Here is a 27,121-nt window from a genome sequence, read left to right on the forward strand (position 1 = left end):
GTAGGGACAGGGTCTATCTTGGACAAAGGCAATCCTTAAGCAACCATATTGCTCATAAAATCATCAGGATGTTGAAGGAAAAGGCATGATCTAATCCCCAGCTGGAGAGGTAGAGTTCCAGTCAGCTACTCCAGAGATGGGTAGTGAACAGATGCAGAGGCTCAGGCCTGGACTGAGGCTTGAGTCCAAACCATATGCTAGAAGAGGTTTGGTGTAAGGCAATAAGAGGTAGGAACACTGACAAACTAGGAAGCATACGATGCTGAAGGCACTCTTAGAATTTTAAGTTTAAGCACCTAAGAGTGCTGGCTGGCCAAACATTTCACACCTGTGGGTCAAAGTGGTCCATGGGCCAGAAATCTGTCACCCTTGGGCTAAAGGTGACTTTCAGACAACTATCTATGGAAAAGAGGTGGTGAGCAAATTCATAAAAGCCTGATTTACTAAAAATAGCAACTTTAAATTATATTAATTACATGGGATAATAGTGGATAAAAGTACAGACTGAATTCAAATTATTCTGCTTTGAGAATCAGTTTACTCTTCTATAAAATGGGGCCAATGCCAACTGCTTCACAGGACTGCTGAGAATAAAAAGAAATCAACTAAGCAAATAGCCTCGCACAGTCCTTAGTATATTAAGAAGGTAAATGTATTGGCCCACACATACTGTGGGAAGGCAGTGGTGAGTTTGGCCTAGGGGATGACTGAATCACTGGCTCTAGTGCATCCATCAGGCCTTCTCCATCTCTTGGCTTTGCTCGTGTTAGATTTATTCTCTTGGACTGACTTCTCTGTGTGGCAGTTCAGACCTTACGTCCTTACAGCTCTGTGACAAGAAAAGGGCTCCTTTTCCTACCTCCAGTATGAAAAATCCCCAGATAAGGACCCTGATTAGTCTGACTTGGCTTGAATGTCCATCCCTTAGGCCAGTGGTTCCCCAGATCAGCATTAGATATCAGGGAATTTGTTGGAAATGCAAATTATCAGCCCCCCCTCCCCCTGATGCAGGGGTGAGGCCGAACCACCTGAACAAGTCCTCCAAGTGGATCTGATGCACACTGAAGCCTGAGAACCACTGCCTTGGAAAGGGAGTGAGGTACTACAATGGGTCTATCTTGGATTACATGCTCGGTTGGGAGTTATTACTAAAAAAGATGGGGTACTGGGCAGACAAAAACATGTATCCAATATGTCCTTTCTTTCAAAAGTTGACATACAGGAACTATGACCTGCCAACATTCTCAGGTGAAGGGGAGGATGAGGGCAGTACTGGTTAGAGACAAGGCTTATTAGAAAGCTGCTCATTCAGGAAGAGCTTTGCCTTTGTCCTTCTCCTTGCAACCCTCAGTGATCTTTATAAGGCCCCAATTCTCCATGGGAACCTCCTTGATGGTGGCTCCCACTCCATCAGAAATGCTCAGATTCCTTAGGGCTTCTCTTCCTCCCTGCTTTCTCCTTCCCTTCACTTAATAAATATCTGTTGAGCACCTAAATGTCCTGCTCTCATGAAAGTAAACAAATTAGAGCCATGGAGTAAATAAACAGGGGCTGTTGGTCCAGAGGGTAAGAAACCAGCCATCAAACAATCTGGGGAAGTGAACTACAGGATGGAACTACAAAAGATCTGAGACAGGAAAGAGCTTGCCATTTTAGAAAGCACACAAAAAAGTCTAGAAAGTAGAGTACTATGAAAGGAGAGAGGCAGAAAGTCTGCTGTCTCCATTAAGAAGCTTGGATTTTATTCTCCACACAATGGGAAGCAATTAAAAGTTCTACGCAGATGAAAGACATCATCCAGTTTACTCAAAACTATTTTAACTGCTGTGTGAAGAATGTACTATACAGGGTTAAACATGGAAGCTGGGAGGCCAGTGCCATGGCAAAGGCCAACAGCACCAATTGCTTCTGCTTCATGAGAATTGCCATTAAAATACCTCCTCTTCCCTGCACCAGCTACCACACTTACGGGGAAAAAAAACTTTCAATATGCTGCTAAGTGATAATCAGGCTCTAAGAGTCAATGTGAGTTGGCATTTCTTGTTCTTTACTCTTCATGAGAAATCAGCAACGCAGTTTATCAAAAATCCAAACCCATAAACATGATCTCTTACTTCAAAGGTATCTTCAATGCCATTAACGCAAAGTTTCAGAAATAAATAATCCTGAGAACAAGGCTTGCAAAAATGACCAACCTGACAACGCCATTAGCACCCATCTCACTACTGAAAAGAAGAATGGTTATTATTCCTCATATCAAAATAACATCATGGACAGTGATTGTCAAGGGCCATGAGGACAAATGGTTTGTGAAAAACAACTTCCCTTCACTGCATACCCTAAAATTGTAGCCATTAACTTACCTGTCTGCTTGAGTTCAGCTACCGTCATGGAAAGAAGATCATTATTCTGCACTAGCTCAAAGCCGAAGACAGGCTGTGATCCTGGAATTGGCAGAATGTAGCTTATCCCCATACCTCTGGTATGGATAGTGCTGGAAGCCAATCTGATAGCACAGTCCAGGCTTCCCAATTCACTCAACACCTAAGACTTGCTTTTGGATCCTGAATGACTAGATTAACTATTATATGGCCCCCCAGAGAAAAGCTGGGTCCATCACTTGCTTAGCCAACCACATCTTCTCATAAGCATTCATCACTATGACCAGACTCTTGGAGTAAACCCTCAGTTACCTTTTTCAACTTCATTTTCTCCGCATGAAGAAATCTAGTCGATAAGCACTGCTGTTACACACTGATAAGAATGTATTCAAAGTAAACAGGCACTGCTCATCCTTTGATCACAATCAGTTTTAAATGCCTAAAATCTGTACCTTATTGATAATGCTGCTTCATTCATACGCAGAGAAAACCAAACTTGCTGTGGAAAGCATCCAAAGATGACTAAATCTTCCAGTGGACAGTTAGTTTTCTCAAAAAACAAAAATGTAAAAGAAAGTTAGTATCTCTTAAAGTTTCCATAAAAAATGTATGAAATGGTAGATGGTTTCAGTCTATCAGTAACATTAATTAGATGGATCCAGTTATTATCCTGGGCTAATGACCATTGCTTAGCATGATAAGGCAAACAAGAACAATGTGAACAATTAAGATGTGCAGATAAATCCAAACCCCTTTTGTAAAATTTTACTGAAGCCTCTAACAAAAATTTTATGGATCAGGAAATGGGCTGTAAAGGGATTCATCTGGATTTTCATCCATGCTAAAGAGCAAGGAAACAGCCAAAGGATAAATGGAAAAGCAAAGTCTGGATACTTGTATCAGGACAATCAATAGCTGAATAAATAATCACCCAGCACTGCTGTTTTTAGAACCAGAGGCTCTCAGAAAAAGGATTACAAAGTATATTTAAATTAATATTCCCCAGATACATGTGCCTCATCCATTTACTAACTTCTATATGTCATTTTAATATAAACGTTAATGTGTTACAATGTAACTCTTAGGAGCTTAAAAAAAAAGATGTTATTTTTCTCTAGTTAAAAACAGTACTTTATGTGAAGAGAGAACTAACAAATAGTCCAGCTAACTTTCTCTAAATATATAAAATGAACTTACTACATCTTTCAAACCACTCAGAAAAAGTAGTTTTAAGGTGTTTTATATAATGTAATCAAGCATTTACAGTTACTCCTCCCATTAAACCCTTATGTTTCACTTGAATTACTACAAACTAAAGTCCTCTCTAAATCTGAATTATGAGCATTAAACCACTCACTGCCTGGCCATAAGCAAACACCTATTCTGACAATACAGAACTGAGAAAAAATTCTTTCAGAGACCACTTCTTGGTAGCTCTTAGGTAAATCACCTAACAGTGGGTCAATCAGTAATGACATTAAATGCAAAGATGGAAATTTTCATAGTTGGACATTTTTACTCCACACTTTTTAATTTAATAATGGCAAAATACTTAGAAAGTGGGACCAAGGGGGAAGAAATTATAAGGAATTCAGCTATGTTCTCAAAAGGAATAATATAATGCAGTCAGAATAAGACTGCATAGGACACTGATGGCTCTCATTCCCATGCCTCACATGATGGAGACATCTGAACCAGGCCTGTGTCTTAGGGAAGTCTAGTTGAGTGTAAGACTAGAACAGGGGAGCTAGATAGGGTAGAGAAGGAGGGGTTACAAACTATCTTCACTAACTTTTTCCATACCCAGTAAAAGAATAGATGATCTTTAAATTCAGGTGGGTAAATTTAGTATTACTTCAGGAGATACTAACCAAAATCCACCTTTTCTCATGTCCACCAATTTCAAAATTAAAGGCTTAAAAAATTAGCTGATTAGCTCTGATGCGTTTAACATGCAAGTGTCATCAGCTGACTCTGAGAAACTGATTGCTAGCCAATGCCTTTGTAAGCAAACATGGCCACCAATTGCCTACATTTCCGAACTATGCCAAAGAAACTTACCTTCTTTCCTGTTTGCCATTTTCAGTCTCAGGACCATAGGCAGTTCTGCTTTGGACTCCTTTATTGTTATTCTTTTTTTAAAATGCATGCTTCCTTAAGAAGGAGCTTTGTTCACAGAAAATTTGTTACCTCAATGCTCACTATATTCTGTTTTATATTACACAGACAACCGAAAGTAGTTGGAGAGTCTTCTAATACCTGAGATGTCTTATAAAGAACACTCATAGCATTTAAAAGGTTTGTGTGAACCAAACTACAAGTATCTGAAAGTATTTCAAATTGTTCGGTTTACATTTAAAAGAGTAAGATTCTTTTATTTTTTCCTGGTCAGGCTTTCCAGACATCTCAAATCCTACAGCCAAGCCTGAACATATCTTGCCCAAATCCAAATATGTTGTACCTATTATTTGGCTTAAGAAAATTTAGAAGCTATCAAGCTTCTAAATTTATGATTAGATGGTATTAAATGCCAAGCCATAAAAAATACTTCCCCAAAAGTATATATACCTAGAAATTTTTAAGTAATTAAATTTATACATGTGTGTTTTAAAGAAAGGATTAGAATATTCTTATGTAATCAATTCTAACTTTAGCCCTTTACAACTGTATTATAACTTTATTTAACTTGGTAAAAGCCAAAACTGATGGTTCTTAACATGGTATGTGGAGATCAAAATTAAAGAATACAAAATACCTTAAAAAAAAAAAAGCATTCAGCTCAATCCTGGTTCCTTCAATATTACTGCCAAACTTCTGTGAAAGAAGCCTTGTAATAAAGACTAACAGCAACATAGAAGATGATTAAAAAAAAAAGTTCATTTACCAATTTTAACAATCTAGAAAAAAAGAAAGTGACTATAATACTTGATGACAGACATCATGTTTAAGTAGAAAACACAAAGATAAAAAAAGTAATACCGCTGAAAATATTGCACAACTTCAGGTGTTTCCTCCAAATTTGCTTTATGTAATTGGATATAAATTAATGAACAAAAACTTAAGCAAGATACATGTAACAATTTAACAGAACTTGATAATCTAATTTCTTTCAATTTTTCTCGAACTCATCATGGGGCTCATAAGAAAATTAACCAACATGGATACTGCTACAGTTGAATGTCAAATCTTTAAGTGCTTATGACATACTAAATTCTTCTATAATGCAATTATGAAGAACCCTTCAAGAGACTTGTGTTTTGTATGTAGAAAAGTGTTAAAGTCAAATATTCAACTCAATATAAAATAAAAAGAAACATTTCTGATTTGTTGGGTTGAGATTGCTTCTCCTTTTGCTAATGAATGATTTTTTAGCTGTAATATCACTGAGTTGTACAAATATGTCACCTTCGAGTACATAAAGAAAAATAAACACATGCTAAATGGATAAAACATTACAACTACATCTTTACTAGACCATCTCTACCTCTAACACTTCAGAAGCTTAGAGATTCAGTGTTCTTATATTAACTGCAAGAAAAAGATAAAAGAGAAATTCCTTCTTTTTTGAGATCACAACTATGAAGTCATGTGGTTATACAAATTCTGCATTTGTGTGCAAAACATGAAACACATTTATCTTAATTCTCCCTGCTTAGAATTGTCAGTCAACTAGCAGGACTGTCCTTCCAGCAGAAACAGAGATGTGTTTTTATATAACTTCAGTAACCTCAGCACTACAATAAGAAGAGATGCAGTATCCTTTTGCTATGTTCAAGACAACAGGGAAGGAGGTCACAGGAAAGAATAAATCAAAATTGTTGCAACTGAGAAACTTTTCTCAGTTTAACCATGGTGCCACTTTCATTTTTACATAAGCATGGTGGCATAATTCAAGCTCAATAAATCAGAATTCTTAATATTTAAAATTTACCTTGACTTTTAATTATCACCATATTAACAACCAAAATAATTAGGTGAAACACATAAGAAAGGGTAATATTAAACCCCACTTTACTAGAGTTGGTTTCTTGACACATTAACTCATTTTTTTATAGAAAAGGGATAGTGCATCTCAGTTTGCTTACAAGCTAGGAGATCACTTTGAATTCTGCATTTCCTAACTGCAAACAGATATAGCACTTATAACAGGTTATAAATAAACTGGTTTTCAAGCATAGAGCCAGCCCCAACGATAATAATACACTATTTAAAAAGACCTAAGGCAATGAATTCCATTTCCAATGGAAAAAAAGAACTGTGCAAACAAGCTTAAAACTACTTTTTTTGTGCCAGTGTTATAAAATGTAGCTTTTAATAAAACCTTGACCCAAATGCCAGCAACTTGAGAAAAGAATTTGGGTGGGGGGGGAGAAGAAAGTTATTTCATTTAGGAAAAACAACCACTATCTTTTTCCTAATCTTCAACAGACACAATTTAAACATATACAGCTGCTGTATAACACTTTACACAATTCCTATGTACTGGAGCAATAACAAGATCTAAATACAATTATATTTTTGAACACTGGGTCAAGGCTTTACATAAAAATACCTTCCTACTTTTCCCCCTAAGTTTCTAAAATATCACATACTTTTTTCCCCCAACATCTGCAGCCATTCAGGAATTCCTGCAGCCATGCAGGAATTTTTAGGAAACTTTTGTGCATGATCTTAATTCCTAATCCCTGGCTCTTTGGGCTCAGTGACAAAAGATCAAAACCACCAAAAATGATGGTTCACTTGAAGTCAGATGAGAGACCCTGGCTCAATTAGTCTCGTAGGATGAAAGCAGTGCTGCATCAACTGGCTCCATGCAGGAGGGGCACGTGAAGGATCTCATCAACCAGTCATCTATACAGTCCAGGTGATAGATGTGCATGCACGGCAGAAATCGAATTGGGTCCCCATAAACAAAGTCCATCATACAGATCACACACCTGTTGAGGGTGAGGGAGAGAAATAAGAAAGCATTTTTAGAGAAGTGATCCATCTAGAATACTCTTTAAAATCCCCATTACAAAGACAGTGTTAATACGAACAGATGAAAATGGCTTGCCTGTCATCCTACCACCTAAGCATCCAGATTGAATTTTTTCTTAATAAGTGTTATACAGCCACAATCTCTTATTTCAATCACCTGGGAATTTGAAGAGTTTGAGAGCAATCAACAGGGCAAAGAGAAAGGTATCACATAGGGCTCAAGTCCACTGCTAGAATTTTACTTGTAAAACAGCTATTACAGAAGAAACCTTAAGAAGAATGTGAAGCTTTAGTACGTAGGAAACCATGTTAATTTTATTTGAACTGCTTTTTTAGTGTAAGCCCATATAGTTTTCACTTTAATAAGTGTATGTAAATACAGACCACTAATTTCAGCCTACTTACTGGGCTGCTACAGGCTAAAGTTCTCTTCAACAACCCCAGTTTCAAGCTCACTGCACTCTTCTACAGGTTCAAGAAGCAACCCAATTCGGCAGTCAATATTCTAGATAGGTTATAATCTTAAGTACTAGCCCTAAATGGTGCTACAGCTCAAACAGCCAAACACAACATAGTAAATTACTTTATGTCTGTGTTGGTAACGACCATTCTCAACCTAAAAGGAGAATGGCTGTCCTCATTAGGGATTCTCAGACAATAATGAGCTCTGAGGACAAAATCTCCCTTATATTTAACTCATCAGGCTTAGTACAATTATTCTACAAGTTAAGAAATGGATAAGATTTTCCTCATATCACTAAAACCCTTAGCAAACCATTTTAATGGCTACATAACCTACCACAGTATTCCTCTACTGTTATTTTTCACTAAATAAAACTATGGTGACTATGCATAAAACTCTAGGGATTGAAGTGAGGCACATATTTTAGGATAAATCTCTAGAATTAACTGTTTCAAAGGATTTCGATCTAAAGGTCCTTGACATCCTGCCAAATGACTTTCCCAACTGATTAGGCCACCAGCAATGCTAGTACTAGTTCACAGTTATTACACAGGTAAATCATTTTTAACTGACATTAACTGTCATCCAAATGGACAGAGGCAACATATAAAATGGTCAGAATTCACACCATCATTTACTTCTTAGCTATTTTTATATGAAAATTCTTCTTAATTGCTATATCTAAACATTTCCTTGTAAGAAATGATTAAACATCTGACTTCCAAAATGCAGGAGAGTATTTTTAAAAATCAGATCTCTGAAGATAGATCTTTGAAATATGTATAAATTAAAACTTACTCCCGGATCTTTTTTTCTGATCCATCTCTTCCAGGGTCATAAACTCCTTTAGGCAGATGCTGTATAAGGCCTATTCTTTGAGCTATCCTAATTTGTTCCTCTTCAGTCAGCTGAGTTGCTAGGCGAGTCTGGCTAGGTGTTGGATGATAGACCGGAACTGGAACTTGTTCCTAAATTTTTTTTAATGGAGAAAAGAATTATTTTTTAAAAATTTGTTTTCTGGGGTAGTGTTTTCCTTTTGTTTCTTCCTTTTTTGGCTGGGGGAGGGGGCCTTGGGGAGAAGGAGACTGGACAAGTATGCAGTAGCATGAGATTCTCTTTTACCCTGCCTTAACTTTAGCATATCTGACCTATGTTTAAAGGATACTGAAACACAGCTTTACAGAAAAACTGGAATGGAATGTTACTTCAAGTATTTCTACAGGAAAACCATATAACACAGACATATTCATTCCTGATACACAAAAAGATAAATCAATGTAACCAATTAATTAACCAAATGGACGGTATTCAATATTCTGTAGGCCACAATGGAGTTCTGTGGCCTCAGTATATCATTATTTACATTAGAATTGGCCACTGTAGATTCCTCTTATTTGCAAACTTATTCTTTCTTTCCATACAGACAACAATCTTAAAATTAATTTATTATTTATTTGGAAAGACTGGACATTATTGCAATAAACTTCTGTAAAATTTCTTTTAGGCTTTTGGATACATATTTAGATATGATAATCCAAATAAGGCCACCTTCCTTCCAAATGGAATACATATCCAAGGACTCAACCAACCATGGATCATGCAGTACTGCAGTATGTATTTGTTGGAAAAAAAAAATCTGTATATAAGTGGACCCGTGCAGTCCAAACCTGTGTTGTTCAAGGGTCAACTGTATTGCTTTTATTTCCTACTCACATTTATGAGATAATTTTATTCACACTCTATACAGTCTTTCAACAGATACTTGAGTATCTATTATGTGCTAGGTGATGGGGAGTGCAGAGTAAACAAAATAAAGTTCCTAGATTGATGGAGAATGCTACTTTAGGTAAGATACTCAGAAAAAATCTCTCTGATGAGACATTTGGGAAGAGACCTCAATGAATACGAGGGAAACAGTGCATCTCTGACCTAATGATTTCATTGTGGCTAAAACCATTTTTGAGCCACCTAATATGGTGTTTCAGACAACATCTCTACTGTATAAACTGAGCCATAACACTTTCAATCCATGTATGATGTTTTCATGGGAAAATTTACGTTAAATCACAACTACCTTATTCACATTACATTAGAAAATGTTATTTTCATTCATCCTGTAGGATCACTCATGATTTCTACAATTTAAGCACTCATTTACAATGACAGCCAACATTTGCAAGTATGAGATTATGCCTCCAGGAATAATTGCTAAATTTGTGTTAAGCTTTAAAAAAAAAAAATTCTGTGAAATAACCTCCATAAGCATTCAGAACTAGCATCAGTTGAAGCTGTTTTGAGCCAATGGCTTCTGGGGTTCAAAATAAAATAATTAAGAATGTACCCATAATTAGAGACTTCATAAGGACTCAAGTATAAATATCCTTTTCAAAGAGAAATTTTAGGGGAAAGTCTCAGATACATATAAAGTAGCCTCAAATACTGAAATATCTAATTCAAGGAAAAAGGCACTTCACTACAATGTCTCTTAAAGATACCATTATGTACCTTTAAATTAGCCTTATTCTTATAAACCCCTTTTCTGACAGTAGTTATTATTGAGTTTCTTATCAAAGGCAGTTCAACTTAAGACTTTAAATATTTCTTTTCTCTGAGATTCAGAACAAATCTGTAATTAAAGATCTCAAAACACAGTAAATCCTTTATCAAATAATTAAGATTACATTCTCTGGTAAAATGTCAGTAGTTCAAAGTTTCATGTTTTATGAATTTCCACATAAAATCATTAATGGTTACTTTCATACTTCTAGCTCATGATTTAGGAAATAATAACCAAGCATGTGAGTGCTTATCAGACCTATATTCTTCATCCAAATATTTATTTAGTTCATATTACATGCAAAGAAGATTTATTATTAAGTATGGTTCTTGGATCCAGATAACCTTGGGTTAAAGTCACTTCTCTGCCACTTAACAGAGTGACCGTGTTGAAGTGATTTAACCTATCTGGGTTACCCTACCTTATATGGTTGCTATAAGACTTAAATGAGAAAGATGGTGAACCTTGGAATGGCAGGAACTCAATAAATGGTAGCTATTATAACTATTAACACTGCATTCGAAGAGCTATGTTTATTACTGCAGTCCAATTAGCTGTTTCGTATGTTTCATGCTTGTCCATCTTACTGGCTTTGTTCTTGCTATCCCCTCTAGTATCCCCTGCAGGTCCCTTGGTCCAAATCCTACCTCGTCTAGCAGCTTGTTGACCTAAAGCTTTCCCCAATCCTCCTCCCTACCACCCAATATTGACAGACTCTGCCTCTAGCCTCAGCTTAATTACATAGGTGTCTACCTATAAAAGAATTAGGACGATTATACAGAATACAGTAAAGCTTTCACAAGTGCAGTCATCAAGTGAGAAGAGACTGTCAATTCTTCTAGCTTTCAAAGAGGAAGTGAAGTACAAAACTGACTGCATTTCAGGACTTCCCTGGTGGTACAGTGGTTAAGAATCCGCCTGCCAATGCAGGGGACATGGGTTCGAGCTCTGGTCTGGGAAGATCCCACATGCCGTGGAGCAACTAAGCCCATGCGCCACAACTACTGAGCCTGTGCTCTAGAGCCTGAGAGCCACAACTACTGAGCCCGTGTGCCACAACTACTGAAGCCCGCACACCTAGAGCCCATGCTCCGCAACAAGAGAAGCCACTGCAATTAGAAGCCCGTGCACCGCAACGAAGAGTAGCCCCCGCTCACTGCAACTAGAGATAGCCCGTGAGCAGCGACAAAGACCCAATGCAGCCAAAAATTAATTAACTAATTAAAAACTGCATTTCTTTAGCACAGTATGAAAACTTTCTTTCAGCCCTATATATCTACACCACTGTGACTACAGGCAATTTTTTGCTTTATAAAAAGTTATTTTTTTAACCAATATTTCCTTTTAAACAAGTCTGTATATATACAAAAAATTTCAGTTTGTAGGTCAAACTCAGAGAATCTTTTATGCACTAGAAAAATAACTTTGCTGACCAGGCTTTATAGTGCATATAAAAGTTACATGACCCTTCTGTTGTTAAAGATCATAAAAATGGCTGTTTCACCTCTGGTTTAGAAATTCTCCTCTAAGGTTTTATACCTAGCAGGCTAACTTTCGATGCAGAAAAGTTTCATAGTTCAGAGTCAAAAAGGCTGTCCCTGCTCTGCTACTTATCAGTCATAAGACCTTGACCAAGTTATTTACTTAACCTCTATTAGACTCAGTTTCTCTATGTGTAAAGTACCAGGACTAGTGTAAGAATTAAAAGAGACTTGTAACTGCTGTTCCGGTACAGCATGAGACACACATACAAAAGCTCATTAAATAAATGTTAGCTAAATAAATGTTAGCTACTACAATATTATTCTGTCTCTACTAGTATGTGACTATAGAAAAGCACTGCAACGTTTAAGAAATGGACTGAATTTTCAATTTTGTATGTCAATTATAACTCAGTAAAGCTGAAATAAAACAATTTTTTTTTAAAAAGAAGAAATGGACTAGACTATGACAGAGGTAAGTAAAACTTATCAAAAAGAATCTTAGAAATTCACTTAAGAACAAGGCAAGCCCAAGCTTACCTACAGTCACAAAATTACTGACAATGTTGGAATTAGAATTCTGGTCTCCCTTTTAAGCTGGTAATTTCCACTACATCATGCTTGGTTGCTGGATAGGAAGGAGATTCTCCAAGTAAAATGATTTGGACTTTGTCCATTTATATTATACTGAAATGACATTTTAAGAAAGCCATCAAAATAAAGAATTTCTAATAAAGTTATAAAGATTTTTCATCTGCAATAAAGGTTTCATAATTTCAGCAACTTCTAAAATTTAAGAATTTCAAAGAACATCAAATCCATTTTGAAACTGCCCTGTAAAATATACTCTATTGCTGATAGAAAAATAGAATCCCACACCCCCACTCCAGCTGGGGTACCTTCGCAGAATCCTAGGAATCAATAGAATACCGTTTTTAAAACACTGCTATTTATGAATATGGGATTTTCAGTCTGAAAAATTAAATTATAAGATTTGAGTCTCTGATACTTCCTGTAGTAAGTTATTCTAACCCTCTGCTTTCTCTCAACATCAAATGACTCTGGTTTGCAGACTTGAAGCTAACTACTATTGCCCCTGGCTTTGGTCCTATCTTTCTGGCTTGTCTCTGAATACAAGAAACTCTTCAGCCTCTGTTGTAACCCCTGCCAGCTCAGATTTTCAACCCTTGAATTATGATTTCCAGTCTAGACTACCTTTCATTATTCTCAGTCCCAGACCAACTGACCAGTCTTGATGAGCTGCCATCCACATCAAGATATGACTCATACGGAAGTCAGTGAAACAATTAGTATAAGACTGTGGGTAATGAGGTACTCCTTAATCCTTGAACATACCTACTACAAACAAAAAGACCTATACTACAAACAAAAAGACTTTAACTGTCTCTAAGCACGTGCTTTTTAAGAGGCTAGATTTCTTTGGTCTTGTGGTTCACATATGGGTACAGAGAACACAGAAAGCAGAACAGAAAAGGAAAGCTCTACCTTACAAAGAAGCATATTAATAGATAGAAAGACAAAACGCCTATCTCTTATTCACATTATGGATGTATTTTCCTCTTTGGTATTTTTGTTAAACGAAAGAAACCCTCTAGATATTTTAAGTGATTCACCATTCTAATTTCAGTTTATATGCAACTTTTCAGAAACCCTCTATAGGGAAGAAAATGACTAAGAGCTCCTGATATTTTAAAGATAGCCTCACCCTTCTTACCACACACACCTAGTTTTAAGTCCCATCATACTTATTAAAAATGACCTTAAGAAAAAAAAAATGACCTTAAGTATGAATTACTATTTAGTAACTAGAGATCCAATGGTATTTTCTAGGTGGCAAAATGTAAACTTGTTTCTCCTGTCAGCTAGAAGACACTGAATGGAAGATTGGATGGGGATATAAAAACAGCACTGTTTAAAAGATCTGGACTCTGGGACAGTTCTCAACATTCCCTAACTAATGGCTCACTGTGCCTAAACTCTTTGTGTGAACAGTGCGATTTATGCTGAACACCTGCTTTCCCTCTGGGAGTCTAGAATTTTGGTATATGTTAGGCAGTGGCTCAGTACTTTGGGCTTCCCTGGGAGATAACACTTCAAACATGTTGGCACAATTCAGTGCTGGAGAATTAAGCACATTCCGTGTGACTCCACTAGGAGAGAACTCTTAGAAGCCTGTGCCTTTCCTATGGACCTTTGCATCTTTTCCCTTTACCAATTTTGATTTGCGATCTTTTGCAGTAATAAATCATAGCTGTGATTACAATTATATGCTAAGAACTATGAGTCCTCCAATGGAACTGAAGATCATTCTAGATAATGTTAAGAGTGATAGGGGGAATTCCCTGGCAGTCCAGTGGTTAGGGCTCTGCACTTCCACTGCAGGGGGCTCGGGTTTGGCACTTACCCACCTCCCCCACCCCAAAAAAGAGTGATGGATAGTGCCTGCATTGACTCCTTTGTTTTCAAGCAGTTTATTTGGTGATGTTCATTAGAAATGCTCCTTTGTGGACTTCCTTGGAGGTCCAGTGGTTAAGACTCCGCACTTCCACTGCAGAAGGCATGGGTTTGATCCCTGGTCGGGGAACTAAGATCCCGCATGCTGTGTGGCATGGCCACAAAAAAAAAAAAAAAAAAAAAAAAAAAGAAATGCTCCTTTGTGAAAAATGTGTGTTTTGACAATGGCAGTTACACAGTACTTCTGTTTTATTCCTTTTTTCAAAGCAAGTTTGAAGGAACTAATATTTTGAACATTTATTATTTAGCACAGAGAAAAACACCTTTGACATAGAAGGGTTATATGCTGAACTGTGTCCCCCAAAATTCTTATGCTGAAATTCTAATCCCCAGAACCTCATGATGTGACAGTATTTGGAGTGTGTGACTATTTTTGTCCTGGTCTCTTCTCCTGCCCTATACTCTTCACCAAAACTATGTCCATGTTGACAGCTAAAACTACCACCTAGATATAAATGATTCACAAATTTATATTCCAGTCTAGATCTCGCTTTTAAACTCCAGGCTCTACTTTGACAGTTCTAATTCGATGTCCAAAAATGAACTCCCCTCCAAAACCTGGTCCTCTTCCCTATCTCAGTAAATGACACAACCACCTTTCTAGTTCTGGAAGACAGAAACTTCCTTGGTACCTCCCTTCCCTTTACCTTCCCATATTTAATACATCACCGGGTTCTAGTGAATTTATTTTCTATTGAAATGCTGATAGAATCTGTTCATTTCTTTCCATGTCTATTGCCAATACTCCAGTCTAAGTTCCCATTTCTTTCCTGGTGTACAATATTAGCTAGGAAAATCTCAATTTGTTTTCTACCCAGAAGTTACAGCAATTTTTCCAAAACAAATCCAACCCTATGCCCTCCTCAACATACTTTAAAACTCCTTCAATAGCTTCCCACTGCTCTTTGGATGAAGTCCAAAGTCCTTAATAAGACCTCCAAAGCCCTGCATAGTCTGGTTACCTACCTACCTACCACTCACCCTCTCCTTCCTCATCTAACAACTCACTCACTGCTTTCTAGCCCCACTGGCCTTCTTTCAGATCTTTAAAGAAGCATGATCTCTCTTATGTGAAGTCATAGCACCTGCTGTATTCTCTGCATGAAACACTCTCCTCCACCATCACTCTGCTTAAATACCTCTTTTTTTCCTTCCTTCTGAGCTCAGTTCAACTTCTATTTTTTCAGAAATCTTCCCTAACTAACCATTCTCCTCTATTATAGGCTCTTATATAACAAGTAACTTTCCTCCATGGCATTTGTCATATTTGTAATTTTATATTTAGTTATAGTAATTTAAATGTTGTCTTTCCCACCAGACTGTAAGATCAATGATAAGAATTGTGTCTGGTTTTGCTCCTTACTGAATGGATAGATGAATAAATGACCTACTAAAAATGTTATCTACTAATAGCTAAAAATAGTCACCCATTAACTTACTCCCGTGTTCCTTCTCATTTCAGTGTTTCTATACTTATTAAAGTTAGTATACATGCTATAACACTGGGATTACAGAGTTGGTTTTGCTTTGCTAAGTATATTCTTTAAGAATGACTGATAGGGGCTTCCCTGGTGGCGCAGTGGTTGAGAGTCCGCCTGCCGATGCAGGGGACACGGGTTCGTGCCCCAGTCCGGGAAGATCCCACATGCCGCGGAGCGGCTGGGCCCGTGAGCCATGACCGCTGAGCCTGCGCATCCAGAGCCTGTGCTCCGCAACGGGAGAGGCCACAACAGTGAGAGGCCCGCGTACCGCAAAAAGAAAAAAGAATGACTGATAATAATAGTATCTCCACCAATCCCTCCAAAAGTGAATCCTAAATACGATTTTGAAGACCTGTGGAAAATAACATTTACAAATTAATCATTTACAATGTACAAGGGCACTTCGTACAAAATGAATGGGTTTATGAAAATCTAAATCACCAATACAGTAAATTGCTAATTAATATAAATGCTGGCAACCTTCAAGGGTGGTTCAGTTGGCTGCCCTCACCTCTATCTATGTCTATGAATATGATTCACGAAGTATTTTGTCTCTGGGCTAAACAGGTGATTGCGTGACTATATTATTAGTGTATTCCTTCACCACTAGACCATAAGCTTGATAAAGGTAGGGATTATGTCTGTTTTGCCCACCAATATATACTATTTGCCTAGCACAGTATCTTTCACATAGTAGGGATTCAAACATTACTGGATAACTGAATGATTTAAATCAAAGCACTCATGTTCCTGTAATCCATGTCATATATTCTTATCAGGATTTTATAAACATGCTATGAAAATTTTGCTAAGGATTTGGATTATGCCACAATAAAACCAAAAAGGAAAACCTGATATAAATTACAACCAACATTCCTTCTCCAAGTGATAACCTGGTTTGTTGCCTCTCTGAAATTTCAACCTACCTTTCTATCCCACAGTAACTTCAATTTGTCCAAAATCAAACTAATTATCTCCTTCTACTTCCACAATCCTTCTCAAGCTCAGAATTTCTATGCACACTATTTAGGTTAATAATAGAAAAGTACAGTGGAAGGAACACAGATATATCATAGAATTTCATCCTCTGGCACTTATCAGGTATGTGACCATAGGCAAGTTACTTAATACCTCTAAGCCTAAGGTTCCTCATCAGAAAAATGAATAGAATACCCATCTTAAAAGAATGTTGTAAGGAATAACTAAGAAAATGTACCAACCACAATAGGGGCTCAAATATCTGGGCCTTCCTATAATGACATCATTAGTCATCCAAAGTACACATCTCTTCCCCCTTTCCCTTTATCCCCAGCATCTACTTAAATGCCTTATCTAACTACCATTTTCTCAATGTTGATAGGAGACATACATGTACCTGCCCTGTGAGTTTAAATTTTGAGAAAGAGGGAATTCACAGTAAGAGAAGCAGATATATTTCAAGTAAATTTAAACATTTTTTTTCCTCTTTAATGCTTTAATTCTCTACGTCTTCATGCAAAAAACAACAAAAAACCCCAAAGAGAATCCAAGCAAAAGCATGTGCCTTAAAGAAAGGGAAAAATTTTAATTAAAATGTGTTAGGAAAAGAAATGCAGCATCACGGAAAGGGGTAGAATAGACAAGGAACAAAGGTTTACAAAATGTGCTGAGGCAGAGCAAAGAGCAAAGACAGGGTCAGTCACACAAAAAAGCAAGGTTTGACCTGATGAGGAAAATCTCTGAAGTGTTCCAATTGTTTGTTAATAAATAATGTATCATCTATAAAATGATGAATGTTGTGAAAAATAAAATGGGCCCGAATCTCAGAGTTTACAAGTCAAGAAAGAAACAGATCAAAGTGTGAACTTGTCTATCTGAAAGGCACTGCATTAAAAGTTGGACCCAGGTTAGGGAATATGATATAATTTCAGAAACTAAATAAAACAATGCAGTGGGGAAGTGCCTAAATAATGTGCTGAGGCTGGAAATAGTACAAGTCTGGTTTGTGGTGAAGGAAAAATAAAGTCACTGCCAAAGAATGCAGCTTGTCACCAAAAGCTGTATCCTTTCCTCCAGAAGAGTCAGCTCTTCTGATTTTCTCCTTACAGCCTTACAAACTGCTGCTGGCACCACCCCCTCCCCAGCTGCAGTTTCCTACTGGGAATGTTTTTTTCTGAATTTTGCCAGACTGAAACCTAAGGCCATAAAATGGAGGATTTGGAATAAATGATCTCAATGCATATTCTAACTCTGATGTTCAGTGAATCTTGAACAAAAACCCCCAAACCAAACAAAACCCCAAAGATTAGCATTAATGAAATTCCTGAACCATAAAGGATAACAATTATACATAGAGGGGAAAAAAGCCAGCATCCCATCAATGATACTGACAAATGATATGTTTTATTTAATGAGATCAAACCGAAGTGATCTGCATGGAAAAAGAGCACTGCTTCCAGGGAGGCGTTTTGGCATTTATTTGTTTGCTTATTTTTTAAAGAAATGAAAAAGTTGGCTTCTTTTATTCATTACATAAATATTCACTGAGCACTTGTCATACAGGGTTATATACAGTATCCTAATTGGTGGAGACCTGGTAGGCATCATCACCATAGGCACTCAGCATTAGCAAGTCATAAATCCATCTAAGGGTCAAGACAACTGAAAATCAAGGTCACATTTTGAGCCTAGGCACAAATTACAATATTTCTTGAATACTCAACCATATTTCAGATGCTGCTTTAGGCAAAGGAGATACAGTGGTGACCAAGACTGTCCTTACAAAGCCTAAATCCCCTACAGTAGGGGGATACAGAGATATAGCAAACAAGACAAGATGATTACCTCACCCATGGCTCCTACTATCCCTAAATTGCCCATGACCTGGCAACTCCTGGGACAGGCATACATTCCAGTGGATCCATAGGCTAGTCAACATTTGATGACTTGCAACCTCCTGACTGGTGAAGAGAGGATGAATCAACAGACTGTCTTCTCTTAGAACTGGAATTGGAAAACTGAATTAACTGACCTGAAAGGTCACTGAGCAGCAAATACAAGATGTATAAACTGAGGTTTGAGGAAACTGTATTAAAGACAGATTAGAAATGCTGAGTGAAGCAGACATTAGGAAAGCCCACAAATGAAAAATCCTGAAGCCTCTGGGTAAGAAAAATGGGAGAAAGTGGCTGCCTTGGTTCCTTGACAGCTGTCTGATTCTAATCCATGTGTATATCGTTAAAATAAAGCACGTTTCCTCTGAGTTAATTTTGTCTAAAATAAGAGTCTCCTAAGCACCACCACTATTTTCTTTACTGAATGAGACCTAAATTAGACCACCTTTTCCTTCTCATCAAGCAAACTGGTTTCCAGAGGGGAAATGGTACCCACTTACTAACAAAGAATTGCTTACCAGTGGGGCAGATCTCCAGGGTAGTTGTGGGCCTAGAGATATCCCATCTGAGTTAGTGCATGAGTTATTGTTGGAACTACTTCTTTGCTACAGCCAAAACATACTGGAATTTTTCTCATTTAAGCATCCTATCTTTGAATTTTACCAGTTCAAAGAATAAGAATATACATTTCAATAACTATCTTTCATCCTTAAATGGAAGATTCAAATATATGACTACTTGAAAGCTAACAGTAATAAGCCCAAGAATTCTTTGCAAAACCAGAGTCAGAATATACACAGCCTTTAAGGAGTTAAAAGATGAAAGCTTAAAAAGGTGTTAATTCCAAAAAGAGTATGTTTGTAGCAGCCAAGCGTTGTCTTTGGAGCTCAGGAAGTCTGTTATTGCATTTACTGTACTAAGTTCTCTAACAGATACCTTCCCCTCTCTTTTTAAGGGTTATTTTTTGAAGGGCTAACATCATCAAAAAATATTAATTCCCTCTGAAAACTGGTGAACTTCAGTTGTAAGAATTCTGCAAAACTTATTTTTTTAATTTTTAAATTTTATTTTATTTTTGGCTGCATTGGGTCTTTGTTGCTATGTGTGGGTTTTCTCTAGTTGTGGCAAGCAAGGGCTACTCTTCGTTGTAGTGTGCAGGTCTCTCATTGTGGTGGCTTCTCTTGTTGTGGAGCACGGGCTCTAGGCGCACAGGCTTCAGTCGTTGTGGCTCACGAGCTCTAGAGTGCAGGCTCAGTAGTTGTGGCGCACGGGCTTAGTTGCTCTGCAGCATGTGGGATCCTTCTGGACCAGGGCTCGAACCTGTGTCCCCTGCATTGGCAGGTGGATTCTTTTTTTTTTTTTTTGCGGTACGCAGGCCTCTCACTGTTGTGGCCTCTCCCATTGCGGAGCACAGGCTCCGGACGCGCAGGCTCAGCAGCCATGGCTCACGGGCCGAGCTGCTCCACGGCATGTGGGATCTTCCCGGACCGGGGCACAAACCCGTGTCTCCTGCATCAGCAGGTGGACTCTCAACCACTGCGCCACGAGGGAAGCCCCTGCAAAACTCTTTAGAAGGTGTATTTCTTGGATTCTAACAGCTTCTTGCTCCTATTGTTGAAGTGTAGTTGATTTACAATATTATATTAGGTTCAAGTGTACAGCAGAGTCATTCAATATTTTTATAGATTATACTCCATTTAACCTTATTACAAAACAATGACTATATTTCCCTGTGCTGTACAATATATCCTTGTTGTTTATTTTATACAATAGTAGTTCTTTGGCGACTTACAACTTAGCATGTTTTACCCATGTTGTAGCATTTATCAAAACCTCATTCCTTTTTATTGCTGAATAATACTGCATTGTATGTATATACCACATTTTGTTTAGTCATTCATTAGTTGATGGACATTTGGGCTGTTTCCACTTCTTGGCTATTATGAATACACTGCTATGAGCATTTGTGTACAAGTTTGTGTGGGCATGTTTTCAATCTTGGGTATACACCTAGGAGCAGAATTGCTGGGTCATATGATAATTCTATTTCAATCTTTTGAGCAACTGCCCAACTGTTTTCCAAAGTGCTTGTACCATTGTACATTCCCACCAGAAGTGTATGATGGTTATTTCCAATTTCTCCACATCATTGCCAAATCTTATTTTGTTTCTGTTTTTTGTTTGTTTTAAATTATAGCCACCCTAGTGGTTTTGATTTGCATTTCCCTGATGGCAAATGGTGTTAAACAACTTTTCATGTGCTGGTGGCCATTTGTATATCTTCTTTGGAGAAATGTCTATCCAGATCTGTTACTCCTTTTTTTTTTTTTGCGGTACGCGGGCCTCTCACTGCCCCGGCCTCTCCCGTTGCAGAGCACAGGCTCCGGACGCGCAGGCTCAGCAGCCATGGCTCACAGGCCCAGCCGCTCTGCGGCATGTGGGATCTTCCCCGACCGGGGCACGAACCCATGTCCCCTGCATCAGCAGGCGGACTCTCAACCACTGCGCCACCAGGGAAGCCCTGTCACTCCTTTTTAAAACTGGGATTTTTATCTTCACTGAGTTGTAAAGAGTTCTGTATATATCCTGAACGTAAGTTCCTTATCAGATAGATGATTTGCAAATATTTTCTTGCATTCTATGGATTGTCTTTTCACTTTGCTGGTGTCCTTTGAAGCACAAGTTTTTAATTTCATGATATCCACCTAATTTATTTTTTGGTCAGTTGTGCTTTTTGTATCATATCTAAGAAGGCTTTACCTAATCCAAGGTCAAGAAGACATCTATATTTAAGAGTTTCATAGTTTTAGCTCTTAGTAAAACTATAGTATATGAACCATTGAGTTTATTTTTGTATATGGTGTGAAGAAGGGGTCCAACCTCATTCTTTGTGAATATGCAGGTGTCCCAGCACCAACTGTTGAAAATTGTTTTGAAAAGGCCTACATTTTAATGTGAGTTTTCCCAGAAGCCTAGTGAAATATTTCAGGGAGGAGGTTAAAGGAGTAAGGATTTTATAAGACTGCTTATTTTAAGCAAATGGTGTCTCTTCAGGACGTGTAAAAAAATTAGTCTGACCAATTATGTTTTCTATGTCCTCTAGTCAAATCAGCTGCTGAAGCTTCTACATAGCTGGTTCTTATTTTCTAATGGACTATGCATTCAATACCATATCCCTGGGACTTCCCTGGTGGTCCAGTGAGTAAAACTCCACGCTCCCAGTGCAGAGGACCTGGGTTCGATCCCTGGCCAGGGAACTAGATCCTACATGCATGCCGCAACTAAGAGTCCACATGCCGCAACTAAAGATCCTGTGTGCCACAACTAAGACCTGGCACAGACTAAATAAGTAAGTAAATAAATAAATAAATATATTTTTTAAAAAGCATGATCCATAAAAAAATACTGCTCAACCAGTCTTAATGAAAATTTAAAAAAAATACCATATCCCTAATACTTGCCTTCTAATTGTTCATGTTGTTTCATGTAACATACCCAAACACAGAAAACAAAGAAAAATTATAATTGTCTTACAGTGATCCTCTTTAAGACACACACCTCAGATCTCAACATTGAGACTGTACTAAATAAATACTGAGATGCTGATACTTGTCCACTAGACTGCTCAGATTATGCTGAGTATCAGCACCTACAAATCTTAAACTAGAAAATCAGGTTTAGTCTTTAGATTCTTCCTCAAGCTCAATTCCAGGGGTCAGGTCATCAGGAAATCTCTAACTAGTAAGCAGAATATGGAATACAGAGTGCTTAAGTCCTTTTGCTAATGAACCTCAAAAAAAAAAAAAAAAAACAGGCTTCCTAATACAAATATAAGTAAAACGAAAGTTAAGATTACTAGAGAGATACTAATGTTCCCAAATGTAAAGTTGCCCTAAGCAAGGCTATCTACCCATCAGCCAGCTATTTACAACTTATTTTCAAACTGAAACTGTCAACACACTACTTTTTCATAAAAGCTCCCCTCGTTCAATTTCTAGATGAGAAACACATCTCAACATCTCCTCTACCCCTACTACCATCAAGAATCAAGAAACTTATCCTGGAATATCAAGAAATAACCTGAATGTATAGGAGAGTAATATGGACTTAATAGATTTATAAATTTAATGGTTTTTAAAAATTGGAGCTTTCAAAACTACAGTAACATGAGAAAATGCTTGTAAAATGACACTGAGTAAAAACTAAAAGTATGCAAAAAAATATAAGAGAGTAATATTATACATATTTTTAAATATTTGCATTTGGGAAAAAAGCATAAAACTCAGTACCCTTTAGGTAGTTATCACCCATTCCTCCTTTTCCCCAGCCTGTTTCTATGGACTTACCTATTCTAGATATTTCATATAAATAGAATCACAGACTACATTACATGACTTTTTTTTGGTGTCTAGCTTCTTTCACTGAGCATTATATATTTGAGCTTCATCCATGCTGTAGTATGTGTTAAGTCCAATTTTAAGATATAGTGAACCAGTCATACATAATTCTTTTGAGTTTCTTGCATGTAGGGTACTATTAGCTAAACAATATTTGGTTTCAACAATGCAACTTGGAGTGCAAAGGTATACAAATCAGTGGAAATTAACTGTTTTTTATACTTAAAATGTAAAACTACAAAGAAAAAGGATTGTTAAATTTCACAATATCTTTTTAAAGTATACAAACCACTTCTAGTTTAGAATTATGTAATGAAATCCAATGATACACGCTGTGTACCATAAGTCAGGAAAACATGGCTCAGTGTGGTGTTACAAAATAGCTGTGTGACCCTGTCACACCCATTCAGTCAAATATCTAAGAGTATAGGACATCAAATGTCCTTAAATTTTTGTTCTTTATATTAAATAGCTGGCACTGAGGGATCACTGTTTAATAGGAGACCTGGCAGCAGTAGACAAGATATAATGAAGAAGGCAATGAAAGAAAGTAAGAACAGAAGTTTGAGATGATAGACGAGAGGTTGTTAATTGAGATCTGGGCTTAAGTGGGGTATATAAATTCCTTGAAATTGCATGCAAAATTCTGTGTACCTTCCCAGGAAGAGGACTTATGGTTTTCAGCTTCCCAAGAGTTATTAAATAACAAAAGGGTTAAGAGAAAATTCTGTGAACTTGGATGGCTGCCACAGAAACAGAAAAACCAGTTGAAGGAATATAAGGAAACATTTCAAACAAAGAGATAAAAGAAATCTTGGTTTTTGACACCTGAACACCCAGTCCTTCAAGAAGCCATCTCACGAAACTGTAACCAAAAGTTAGCTGTCTCACTTCAAGCCTCCTCTAGCACCTGTCACCCGTATGACTTTGTACTGTTTCATGTTTGATCTTATACTTGGCCCATGGTACCTAACAGTGAGAGTGACCTCCCAGAAAGTTAACCCACGAAAGTTAACTGAAAAAATTATAACCACTTTCAGGTGCCTTAAGTCAGTGCAAACAAATTTATAATTTAGACTTATGCATTTTCCTATTTTACGTTAAAATTACACATTCTATAAATAAAAAACAACAGTAGAAAACTGAAATTCTTTGGAAATTAGGCAGTAATGCCTTCTCATAGAGCTTCTGAACCCAAAACGCAGTATTTGCCCTAAAAAGGACTCCTTGCCCTTCACTTCAGATGGGCTAGATCTATTTAACCTTGAATGGAGGGTCCTAATTTGAGGCTACCAAAAAATAGTCTTAATTCTTCACTATCAAAAGGTGATTTCTAAAAATGACTTTTGACTGACAAACATGTAGTTTAAAGAGTTTTCCTGGCTATTGTCTCCAACTTTGGTCTAGTGACTCCCTTACCTCCATCTAGTTTATTGACCTGGCAAGAGTTCCCTAGATGTGGTATTTTAATTCCTGCTTATTTGAGCAAGTGAGTCTCCACACATCAGCTCTTTAACCTGAATATTAAAGTTCAGTCTGCTGGCCCAAAAATGGACCACCTAGCTCTCTGTATCCAGATCATTTGGACCACTTAACTTTTAGAGTCAAACATACAGTCCTATCTCCATGTTAGTGTTTTCACATGTGCACCTATCTCCAGTTAGTGTTTTCATCTTGTTAAAATAGAGGTTCTATCAAAAGAATGGTAATGACCTAAATGTCCATCAAACAGGGAACTGATTAAATAAATAACAGTACACACAATTAATACTATGCAGCCCTAGAGAAGAAAGAAGCTTTTTATGTACTGATAGGGAAACAGCTTAAAGATACAGTGTGGAAAAAAAAGCAACATGCAGAATTGTTCTGTGCAGCGGGCTACTTTTTGTGTAAAGGGGTCAAGGAGGACTACTTGTATTTGTTTGCATGTGTATAAAATCTCTTGAAGGATATATACAAAAAACATTAACTTCAGTTGCCTATTAGATGTGGAACTGAGTGGCTACAGAACAAATAAGATGTCTCATCCATACTTTTCTAGAATTTGACCATATGAATATATTATTTAAAATCATTAAAAAATAAATTTAAAGATTGTTTTCTTTTGTGTAGGCCAACCCTACTACCTCTGTTTGGATTCCATGTGCTTCCACCTTCTCAGAAACCTTATACTACAGATTTTTGCTGCTCTCCATATTCAACTTCTTTTCACTGCATCCTTCCCATCAGCTTATAAACGTAAGTCTTTCTCATTAAAACAAATTAATCCACCATCGATTCCACATCTAATTATTGCCCTATTCCTATACCCCTCCCCTGCTTCACAGCCGATCTTCTCCCAAAATAATCTGTTCTTGATGTTTCTATATCTCAATCTCCTGGAAAAATTCTTACCATACAATCCACTACTAAGTTCTGCTGTTTTTGTCTCTCAAATATCAATAGAATTCATCTATAACTCTTCATCTCTATTGCCAACACCCTAGCTAACAATATCTGCTAATGCAGTGGCTTCCTAAATAGTATATATACTCTTTGTTCTCAGAGTCCTTCTTTAAAAATACCCCCCTCCCAACCCCACCTAAAAGCCTTCACTGGCTAGCTTTCCTCTGTTCTAGGATAAAGTCCAAAATCCTTAATAAAGATAATAAATGTAAAGAACCTGGCACAAGCATCTTAATGACTATTCCCAGGGTACAAACATGTACCCACTTCTCCAAAATGCTCTTTTTAGAGAGGCAAGTTTGAATTCCTAAGGGATTTTGTTTGAAATGCCAGACATAAAAAATATTTTAAATGTATTTCATAATCTTATCTTTTTGGTACAATATCTTGGAGTCTTTTTCTGGACTGCAGGTCATGACCATTGTGGATTGTAAAATAAGTTTTAGAGGGTCAAAGCTAGGACTTTTTAGAAAATGAAATAGAATATACAGAATATATAATAGTAAGGGTCAACACTGTTTTATGAAACTTGTTTCCGTTTTTACAAACTGAAACATGGTATAAAATGTATTTTTTCTATTTTGAGTTGTCAAAAATATATCTGAACCCATGGTCTAAGCTATTTGAGACTATGATACTACTGTTTTCCTATGATTCAATTTTTTTCATCTATGACTAAGAAATTATACTTCAAGTTAACTTTCAATAGGTTTCAGAATTTCAGCCATTTTAAAATGGCTCTATTTCACACTACCTTATCTTAAATGAGGTCTGATAATTTACCTAACAGTGTTGCAACAGCAAAATTTAACTGAATACCTATACCACACACCTATCAGAACTCTATGGCTCAAACCCCAAAGGCTTTGCGGTTTCTGGCAGCAGAGATATGAGCTCATTACCTGCAACTCAGAGACTGCCTCTCAGGGATTCTTAACCTTCTTTGTGGCATGGAAACCTTTACCAATCTGATGAAAAGTCATGGATTCCTTCTCAGATAGTGCTTTTGAATGGATACATAAGATTACCAAGGAAATTAGTTACACTGAAATACAGTTCTATTCTTGACCCTATAAGGATCTGTGGACCTAAGCGTAAGTATTCATCAATATAAAGATTACACCGAGTTTAAAAATTTATATGTAAGAAGTCCTAGGTAACTAAAGCACATTTTAAGAAATACAAAGCATTTTGAGAAACAATATCTAGGAACAAGAGAAAATTCCAGATAATGAAACACAGTGGGGGATGGGAGGTATATGTGAAAAATGAAATACTGATAAGCTTACCTCAATATTAAGGAAGGTTTCTTCCCTTTCTCTATTTCTCTACACTCATGTATATATGGACTTCCTGCTAAAATCAACTTTATTTACTTAAGCAAATTTCTGCAATGGAAACTCTAAAACTAATTTTTTGAACCTTAAAAAAAGTACAAGGTGCCCATATATACAAATCCCCAAACAGTTTATTCACAAACAAAAATGCTGCTCCACTCATAGGTACTACCTCTGGGCTCTCTTCTACT

At 37.1% G+C, this 27,121-nt stretch overlaps 1 protein-coding gene across 1 annotated transcript in view; it reads right to left on the reverse strand.

Annotated features, from left to right (window-relative positions):
- Positions 1 to 5,246: 5,246 nt before the first annotated feature.
- RNF11 (ring finger protein 11) overlaps positions 5,247 to 27,121 on the reverse strand; it is a 38,823-nt gene continuing 16,948 nt past the window's right edge. The window contains exons 2-3 of the mRNA XM_060140107.1: positions 8,623 to 8,792; positions 5,247 to 7,318 (exon numbers count right to left, since the gene is read on the reverse strand). Of these exons, the coding sequence (XP_059996090.1) occupies positions 7,147 to 7,318; positions 8,623 to 8,792 (342 nt within the window). The 3' untranslated portion in view covers positions 5,247 to 7,146. The remainder of the gene's footprint in view (positions 7,319 to 8,622; positions 8,793 to 27,121) is intronic.

Source organism: Lagenorhynchus albirostris, chromosome 2 (assembly GCF_949774975.1).
Source record: "Lagenorhynchus albirostris chromosome 2, mLagAlb1.1, whole genome shotgun sequence".
In the NCBI taxonomy this organism is placed as follows: Eukaryota; Metazoa; Chordata; class Mammalia; order Artiodactyla; family Delphinidae; genus Lagenorhynchus; species Lagenorhynchus albirostris.